The sequence below is a fragment of the Eurytemora carolleeae genome, unplaced genomic scaffold, assembly GCF_000591075.1.
Source record: "Eurytemora carolleeae unplaced genomic scaffold, Eaff_2.0 scaffold929, whole genome shotgun sequence".
Classification (NCBI taxonomy): domain Eukaryota; kingdom Metazoa; phylum Arthropoda; class Copepoda; order Calanoida; family Temoridae; genus Eurytemora; species Eurytemora carolleeae.
Window position 1 is genome coordinate 62725 of NW_019396818.1, and position 9648 is coordinate 72372.

Genomic DNA, 9648 nt, shown 5'->3' on the forward strand with positions numbered 1-9648 from the left:
TAAAGGGAAACCCAAACAAAATCGCACTTTTCAGCGTAAACAAAATGTTTTGAACACAATAAGCATTTAGATTATTGGTTTTTCCATTCAGCTGGAAATCCTCCTAATCAGATAATTTAGCTTTATAGTTTCCGAGACAGCAATTTTGTAAACCTGTCTTCATAAAAATGAAAATGAGACATTTTTACGGTGTATTATTGTTTAACAAGAGCAAACATTCTATCTTTAAAATCCTCCTTGAGGCTTTATTTTGAAAATAATACTGCACTATCAGTTCAACTATTATGTTTAGCCGGTCACTACCTTTAATAGCATATGTGGTTTAAGTTTTACAGAAATATTTTAATTGTGATTCACAGGCAAATTAGAATAGAGGGAGAGATAGTTACACCTCACTTAACTAATTATTCTTCTAATATATACACCTATGATCAGGGTTAATTAGTTGTATTAGTTTGAGCTACTTCTTACTATTATTATTCATAATTCTAAACACAGAAATGATTAAAAAAAATACCAATAACATAAACCTCTTGTAGCAATACATTTAATAAGTTTAATAAAACCGACGTATCTGGATTGTTGGCACTAATACGACTAAGCAATGACATCTGAGACCGCGATTTAAAAGCTTTGGCTCGAGTCTTAATTCCTTAGACCCTGGTATTATACTCCATCTTAGACCAAACTTATGAATAAGCTGAAATCAACTTGTCTCACATGATCCGATAGCTGCCAGCTCTTAGACCCTGGTATTAGACTCCATCATGAATAAGCTGAAATCAACTTGTCTCACATGATCCGATAGCTGCCAGCTCTTAGACCCTGGTATTAGACTCCATCTTAGACCCAACTTATGAATAAGCTGAAATCAACTTGTCTCACATGATCCGATAGCTGCCAGCTCTTAGAATTGACTTAAAGAGTGAGCCACACTAAAAACAAAATCGACGTTTGTTGAGTTTAATGGAGAATTAGTCTCAATGTTGAGTCTTATCCTAAAAAAATGTATTGAATCCGCCAATTCCAGCCATGAAAATCCGTCAAATCCAATATTAAACCCGATAATAAACCTAACTTTGTGGAACATTAGCTACAACTTAAACCCCAAAGCTCAAATTTTAAATTGGTCTCAAAGACAGCTTAAACCTGATTTTTAATTTTAAGATTTTTTTTTATCGGGCTAGGAACAGACGTCACAAAAATTACATATTTAATTAATATCATTGTATCTGCTGTCATGTTAATTTTTCAATTGATTTCAATCAAACAAATAACCTTTAAGTGATATGCTATTTTGATATGCAGAGATTCTGACTTTCAAATATTCACGAATTCTTAAATCTCATAAAGAAAAGATTGGTTTGAAACACGGCTACTATAATCCCCATCCAAGGGGGAAGGAGATCTCTGCAAAAACTCTACGGGAGGTATAACCCTTTCTGTCTTGTCTTCCACAGAAGATACAGACGTTAGGGTAACATTCTCCATAGCATGTGTAGACCTTTCAGATGCATCTTCCATATCAAGAACAGACCTCCCTGTCACGTCCTCCAAAGCAAGAACAGACCTTCCAGTAACATTCTCCATAGCATGTGCAGACCTTTTAGTTGCATCTTCAATAGAAAGAACAGACCTCCCTGGCACGTCCTCCAAAGCATGAAAAGACCTTCCAGTAACATTCTCCAAAGCAGGCACAGACCTTCCAGTTGCATCTTCCATCGCAGGACCAGACATCCTTGTCATATCTCCTAATACTGGAACAGAAATCGTGTTTGCGTCTTCTAATGATGAAATGGATCTAATGTTTAAAACTACCAGGCCAGGATTACAAGCTGCTTCACTATTTATATCTTCACTTTGGGAAGTATGACCACTGGGCTTTGTAGATGAAAGAGAAGAGACCTTAAATTAATAAAATTGTGTTAAAAATTTGATGTGAACTTTTACCATAAAATATTTACACCTTTCCCAAAAATGTGTGTGCAGTACAAAATTTGTTATACACTTCCCACATAACACTTTTTAAAGCATTTGTAACTCATTTTTAGGACTTTTTTTGAATAAATGCTAGTTATCAAAGTTCAGAATTCCCTAAAAGACTGATAGACAGATTTCTGTAGCCCATCTAAGAAATGTCTGAAGTCCAATTGTTACGTAGGATGAGAAAGTCTGAACCCTGTCTGATCTACCTTAAGTCCTGATTGGAATGTAGGATGAGGATCTCTAAACCCTATCTGATCTACCTGAAGTCCTGATTGGAATGCAGGATGAGGATCTCTGAACCCTGTCTGATCTACCTGAAGTCCTGATTGGAATGTAGGATGAGGATCTCTAAACCCTGACTGATCTACCTGAAGTCCTGATTGGAATGTAGGATGAGGATCTCTGAACCCTGTCTGATCTACCTGAAGTCCTGATTGGAATGCAGGATGAGGATCTCTAAACCCTGTCTGATCTACCTGAAGTCCTGATTGGAATGCAGGATGAGAATCTCTGAACCCTGTCTGATCTACCTGAAGTCCTGATTGGAATGCAGGATGAGAATCTCTGAACCCTGTCTGATCTACCTGAAGTCCTGATTGGAATACAGGATGAGGATCTCTAAACCCTATCTGATCTACCTGAAGTCCTGATTGGAATGTAGGATGAGGATCTCTGAACCCTGTCTGATGTACCTGAAGTCCTGATTGGAATACAGGATGAGGATCTCTGAACCCTATCTGATCTACCTGAAGTCCTGATTGGAATGCAGGATGAGGATCTCTAAACCCTGACTGATCTACCTTAAGTCCTGATTGGAATGTAGGATGAGGATCTATGAACCCTGTCTGATCTACCTGAAGTCCTGATTGGAATGAGAAGTCCTGATTTGAATGTAGGATGAGGATCTCTAAACCCTGTCTGATCTACCTGAAGTCCTGATTGGAATGTAGGATGAGGATCTCTAAACCCTGACTGATCTACCTGAAGTCCTGATTGGAATGTAGGATGAGGATCTCTGAACCCTGTCTGATCTACCTGAAGTCCTGATTGGAATGCAGGATGATGATCTCTAAACCCTGTCTGATCTACCTTAAGTCCTGATTGGAATGCAGGATGAGGATCTCTAAACCCTGACTGATCTACCTTAAGTCCTGATTGGAATGCAGGATGATGATCTCTAAACCCTATCTGATCTACCTGAAGTCCTGATTGGAATGTAGGATGAGGATTTCTAAACCCTGTCTGATCTACCTGAAGTCCTGATTGGAATGTAGGATGATGATCTCTAAACCCTGTCTGATCTACCTCCTGTAGAATAAACTCAGGGCTGGATACTACTGGTCTAATAGTGGATTGGAAAGGGGAAGATTTTTCAGTCTCTGTTTCTCCATCTTAAAAGTTTTAAAATTAAAGAATTTTTCAATATTTCTAATGATCAAAGGGTATTTCAGTTATAATAGTGCTGACATAAAATGAATAAAAAACCTTTCTAAATCTAATAACTCCTGAACATCCAAAAATAAAGAATAAAACGATCAATATACACAACATTATGAAATCACTCTCTTATTTATGTGAAAAGGGGGAAAAAACTACTGTATAGTACCTGGAATGAGTGGCATAAGTTCTAACCCATCAAGATCTTGAAGAGATATTTTCAATGGTCGATGAGTTGAAATATCTACAACAGGTTGAACCTCCTCCATGTTGTGGTGACCTACTCCATCTTCCCCCAACCCATCCCCAGCTGGACGGAGGAAGTTGGGATCACTGCGAGGTGTTTCAAGATCTTCGTTTAAAATATAATTCTCCCTTGTTCTCTCACTGAAATCATCTTGAATACCATTGCAGTGTTCTAAACTGTTGAGATACGCTGTGCTTTGAAACCCTGACCCATCTGGACTTTGAAGATGAACATTTGAACTCATGAAATCCATATCAAGCAGACCTTAAACATAAACAAAATAATACTATGGACATGTTTTAATTTATTCACTATAGAGGACACTAAATGTGGTAAATCTCTTGTCCTCATTTTTCAGGAGGCTGGAGTGTGTGGCAATAACGATCTAAGGTTTAATTGTCTATGATCTTTTCTAGCTTACATTTCTAGCTTACATTTCTAGCTTACATTTCTAGCTTACATTTCTAGCTTACATTTCTAGCTTACATTTCTTTTCTAGCTTACATTTCTAGCTTACATTTCTAGCTTACATTTCTAGCTTACATTTCTAGCTTACATTTCTAGCTTACATTTCTTGCTTTTTTCTAGATTATACAATTCAAAAATGACTACAAATTTGAAAAACAATTAAACATATCCGACATGGTAGTTTTTCACCTTCGATGTTCTCCAGATTTACAAGATTAAAGAACTGTGGAAGCTTGAATGGTATTTTACAGGAAGGATGTGTGGGAGCTGGAGCAGATCCAATCTTGGTACTTGCTTCATAGACACTTGTTACAGTCTCCAGAGCTTCAGTTCCATGTACAGACAGGATGTGTCTTAAAAAAATCAATTAAAAATCTATAGATATAGATAGAGTATCAGTTTTATTCCAACTGATGATTGGGTTAGACCCATGAAACATTTTGTCTAGGAAGAAATATATATTTAAACATCTAAAATGTATATTTAAACTGAACAAGTTGAAAAATCTATCGATATTATATATATATAAAGTGGTACTCTGTAAGTCCGATAAATTCAGAAACCTCTCGACCGATTTGCTACAAATTTTAATTGGATAACTTGGTAGGACTTCTGGAATGTTCTAAAATCGGTTTGAAAATTTACTGTCCAGTGGGTTGATTATAATAGAATTTCTGGCAAAGCTGGATTTTAAAGCTAGTACAGGATAAAATTGACAAATATCGCTTGTGGTTTAATGGTTTGACAGAGTTTTATCTAGCTATGTGGTGTGGCATCTTTGTATCCAAAAAAAGCCTAGACAACTGATTTTAGAAATCAAAATAATAAAAGTTAAAATCCGATAAATTTGTCAATGATGTTGTTTAGGGGTGGGTTCTCTTACCTGTCAAGATGACCAGCACGAGGTGTGGAATATTCGCAAAGTTTGCACTGAAAGAGAATTCGACGAGATTCCCTGCAAGAAGATCAGTTTTATCATTCTTTAAAAATTTTCTTAAATTGTACCATATTACTGAACTGAATTGAAGTTGATGAAGCCACATTAATTTTGTGCGTGGGCTAATCTAAGTCATGACCCAGCAGAGTAAAGGAAATACAGGGTGGTCAGAAAAGAAGAATTTAAAACAAATAACAAATTAGTATATTTTTAAAAAGTTCCTGGCCCGATCAGAATTGTTTAATTTTTTTATTCGGAAAGTTTTTAAAGGCTTTTTTATGAAGCTGACGCTGGTGAATAAATTAAAAATTACACAGAAATAAGTATGAACCTACCTTTCTCCGTGATCCCTGAGCTTGCAGTGCTTCATATGGCTGTTCAGGTTGGGACGTGATGAAACCTGCGTGAAACAAGCTGGGCAGGTGTACTTTATACCTGAAACAAACAATCAATCAATCAATCAGTTTTCAATAAGCCAGGCAGGTGTAAATTGTACCTGATAAATTCAAGTTTTAATTCGGTAATTAATGACTCAAAAAACCATAATACATTAAGGAGGTCGATTTTTTTGAATTTTTTCAAAACATATTGATATGGGTATAAAAAGATGCGCATAGAACCACTGAATACCATCCTTTTATAAGTCTTCTATTTTTCAAAAATGTTTGATTTAAGTGTTAAATATTTCTTTTTCGTTATAATTTGGTTCATTTTAGAGATTTTTACGATTTCAACCTTAGACTGTACTCGGTGTTGATTTTTTCCAGATTTACTTGGACAAATTTTTTTCCTACACTTTTGTGTTCAGATTTACAAAAAAAATCTGAAAATCTGAATGACTTTAAAAATTATGAATAAAATATATTTAAAAAAAAAATTTATTACAAAAAACTTTAGTACTGGTGCAAGATGGATTTGAGCATTTTATCAAAAATTGTCGTCACATACTTTTGCCCTTATTACGAGGAATTAATATTACCTAGATGAATACTCTCGATGTGTAATGTCAGATTTGTTTTTGTTTTTGATTTGTATTCACATTGATCACAGGGAAACCTTTTCCCATCTTGGTCTGTACTGATTGTCTGGCACAGACCAGTTTGCAGGGATTTTAAATGATGATTTCTTAATTCACGATTATCGTAAAATCTTTTCCGACAATTGACGCATTCAAAGTTTTTTATCTTTCTGTGCACAATTTTAACATGCTGTTCCAGGTTTGAATATAGTTTTTTACAAATCTCGCATTCACGTTTAATGTTGGCTTTATGCGTTTTTCTGTGCAAAGAAAGATCAGATTTGGTCGCAAAATGTTGGCTGCAAAGTTTACATGAATAACCGGATGTGATGACAGCTGCACTAGGGACTAGGGCTAAATGAGACTTCAGGCCTAAATCCTCGGAGTTCAAGTTTTCGGAAATATTTTCACGGATTTTCTCATTCAAAAGTTTTCCCTGAGTTGTGGCATGTGCGACTCTCATGTGCTGTGGTAGGTTAGAGAAAAGCCTGTGGCAAATTCCACATGGAAATTTTTCCTTCAAATGAACGCATTTTAAATGCGTCGTATAGTTACTCTTCTTTTGCGTAGTATAGTTGCATTTCTGACAGGTATATCTAGGGGTACGGTTAGAGGTTGAATCGGCCACCACTGTCGGAAAATCATGAATGAGTGATGAGGAATCAGAGGATTGTGTCGGGGAATCAGGATAAAGAGCCGAGGGGTCAGCATGAAGAGTTGATGAATCCGGATATTCCGGATTTTCCAGAAATTGAACTGAACTTTCAGAAATTAAACTAAACTCAGTTGAGAAGTCCGTACCTAAAATAAATAGTTTTAAGTTAAAAATGTTTACAGACAAAAATTAAATTCAGAAGAATGAAAGGTGTGAAAATTTCAAAAATTTCAAAAATAAAAATTAAATAATGCTTTTGCTTTTGAGTTAAATGCCCCCCCCCCCCCCAAAAAAAAAACCTTTTCGAACAATATCATTTTTCTGATGCTATTTAATTTGAACTACCTACTTTTTGAACTATTGGTCGTTTGGACTATTGCACAATGCATGTGGTACCACGTGTAGTAGTTCAAACGACAACATTATGTGAGCATTTGAAATATTTTTTGCTCATTTGAACTATTATATAGTTCAAATGAGCCAAGAAATAGTTCAAATGAGCAAAAAAAAAATAGTTAAAATGTGCCCAAAAAAGTTTAAATGACCCAAAAAAAATAGTTGAAACAACATTCGAGCATCTCATATTTAACACATGAATACGCCTATGTCCCCTTCCACTTATTAAAAAATTACCTATTTGGTGAGTGTAGGGCGGGGGTTTGAGCCGAGTGATCTCTAAGCTGTTTAATTCTGTTTTAAATATTAACTTGGAGTCTGTATTCTGTGTCAACCTAGAAACCAATAAACGGTTAATATAAAACTTCGAATTTAATCCTTCAATATGATTTATTTTTTAGATGCATTATTAATCTCTTTACAATTATATATATAAGTTGTAATCTCTGTTTGGGTGTCTGTCTGTTTGTTTGTTTGCTTGTACGATCCTAACTCAGGAACCCTTGGACCGATTTGCCTTAAATTTGGATTGTAGAAGCCTAGGGGACGTTCTATACTAGATTTAGAGATTCAAAGCTGAGTGCGTCAACTTTTATCGGAAAAAATAGCCTAAACTGTAATTGACGACCAAGTCAGGTAAGCGGCAGGAGTAATTATGAGTAACCTGGGCAACGCTGGGTTCTCAAGCTAGTATTACTATTAAAGTAGATAAGAAGAAGAACAAAGGGCGAGTAAAATTTTAACAAATTGGATTATTTACAACAAAGATACACCACGTAGTATAAAAAAACGTAAGGCTAATTATTTGGTAGAAACTGCAGATTTTACTTTAAAGACAGAAAAATACCAAGTCTGTTTTTGGACCCCCCTCCCTCCTATCAATTTTGAACATGATCACTTTTTTTCAGAAATAATATTATTCTTTCTTTTTTAATATTTTAGTGTTCGGTTAGGTTAAGACAGTTTCTGGGCCGAGTGTTGCGGCAAGGACAGGCTATGGGGCCGAGCGCTGCGGCTAGGACAGCATAGGGGCCGAGCGCCGCGGCTAGGACAAATTAGGAGGCCGGGCGCTGCGGCCACATATCCATTTATAACCATGTGTTACACATGAGATCCATATACAAAATTGATAGAAGTGGGTGGGGCGGGTCCAAAAATCGTTTTCTGAGAAATTACCAAAATGCCAAATGATTATTATTATTCAAATCTTTTTATTGATCAAAAAATACATAGTTAACAAAGTAAACGTTATATATATATCAAGAATACGTACATTTTGATTTTATTATTTTACATAGGGTATCATTTATTTATGTATAGATCATAAGTATTTGATAAATGACACAGTTTTCATGTATTAATTTTAAAGTAAAGTAAATTCAGTAAAGACATTAAAGTAAAGTAAACTGGCAACATATAATGAGAGCTCGTAGGGATTGAGAAAAACATTTTCACTTTTTCAAATCAAAAAAAGGCCGATTTGCAACACGTAGCATAAGGCAGAATTTATGAAGATGATACGAAAAAATACGAAAATATAAAAATATTAAGAGAACAAGATGCGAATATCGTACAAGAATAAGAGAATAAGAGAATAAAGGAATAAGGCGATACACCATTAAGTAACCAATGGAATCTCGTCTTGAAATGTTAACGTCGAGAGGTGTTTTAAACCTGGGTATAAATAATAGAACACTATAGAACGAAAAAAATGTTTTCAATGAAAGACCTTTTTGTATATTTTCTGAAGCTAAAGCATTAGGTTGTAATATAAAGGTCGATTTATAATATGTAGGAAGGAACAGAAACAGAAACTTTGACGTGGAACAGAATGAATTGCCAAAAATACAAAAATTGGAAAAATTGAAAGAAGATGAGGCGATTCACCAGTAAGTAACCACTTATTATCTCGTTTTGAATTTTCAACGAAAAGTGTTTAAAACAAGATAGGTTAATTATGTGAGGACTAGTTATGCCAAATGATGCAGGACTTTTTCTAGGAAATCACCCGAGTAAGGACGTACAGATTCTATACATTTCAGGAAAATTCAAAATTCAAAAAGTGTTCACGCTCAATTATTAAGACTCATAAGGTTAATTTTGGACTAACTAACAATAACCAACCTGTTTATATTTTCTAGCAGACTTGACATCAACATTTTTCGGTTAAACGTTGGCATTTAGGTTTAACTGAAAATTTCTAAATCAACAAATGAGAAAACGAGACGAATATTCAAATTGATGTATTTTTCACTATAAATAACAAAAATTAATAATTAAAAGTATTTCTTTTAAAACTTTGTGATTAATTTATAACATTTTTGCCCTCAGCAATAAACGAAAAAATATGCCCACTTTTCTTTCTTTCTTTGTAAAATCAGTTGCCGCGTAATAATCTTGTTATTGTCTAAGTTGATTGATTGATTAATGTATTTATGTTGTTGAGAATATTACGGGGAAATTGCGCTGTGGAAACCCCTGTGGCAAATACCAACCTGAGGCAG

The 9648-nt window shown here is 35.0% G+C and overlaps 1 protein-coding gene across 3 annotated transcripts; it reads right to left on the reverse strand.

The window, feature by feature from the left end:
- Positions 1-508: 508 nt before the first annotated feature.
- On the reverse strand, positions 509-9365 carry LOC111709017 (uncharacterized). 3 transcript variants are annotated; one of them, XR_002766774.1, is made up of 10 exons: positions 9269-9365; positions 7382-7479; positions 6055-6894; positions 5411-5510; positions 5022-5093; positions 4328-4491; positions 3593-3934; positions 3238-3377; positions 1279-1905; positions 509-935 (listed from the first exon to the last, which is right to left on the reverse strand). XR_002766774.1 is itself a non-coding variant. In XM_023482584.1 (9 exons), exons 1-9 carry the CDS (start codon positions 9322-9324, stop codon positions 1339-1341), a joined length of 2325 nt encoding a protein of 774 aa, XP_023338352.1. In that variant the 5' UTR covers positions 9325-9365; the 3' UTR covers positions 1209-1338. The 3 variants fall into 3 exon arrangements, 2 of the variants coding, with proteins under 2 accessions (XP_023338352.1, XP_023338350.1); XM_023482584.1 differs by lacking the exon at positions 509-935 and having other exon boundaries at positions 1209-1905; positions 3292-3377; XM_023482582.1 differs by lacking the exon at positions 509-935 and having other exon boundaries at positions 1209-1905.
- Positions 9366-9648: the final 283 nt, after the last annotated feature.

Bases quoted from the DNA above. Each gene is read 5' to 3' on its own strand.
- LOC111709017 (XM_023482582.1), bottom strand. From the start codon at position 9,324: ATGCCAACGTTTAACCGAAAAATGTTGATGTCAAGTCTGCTAGAAAAT. The intron at 5,094-5,410 runs GTAGGTTCATAC...ATCTTCTTGCAG, and splicing joins CTCAGGGATCACGGAGAAAG to GGAATCTCGTCGAATTCTCT. The intron at 4,492-5,021 runs GTAAGAGAACCC...GATTTTTTTAAG, and splicing joins CGTGCTGGTCATCTTGACAG to ACACATCCTGTCTGTACATG.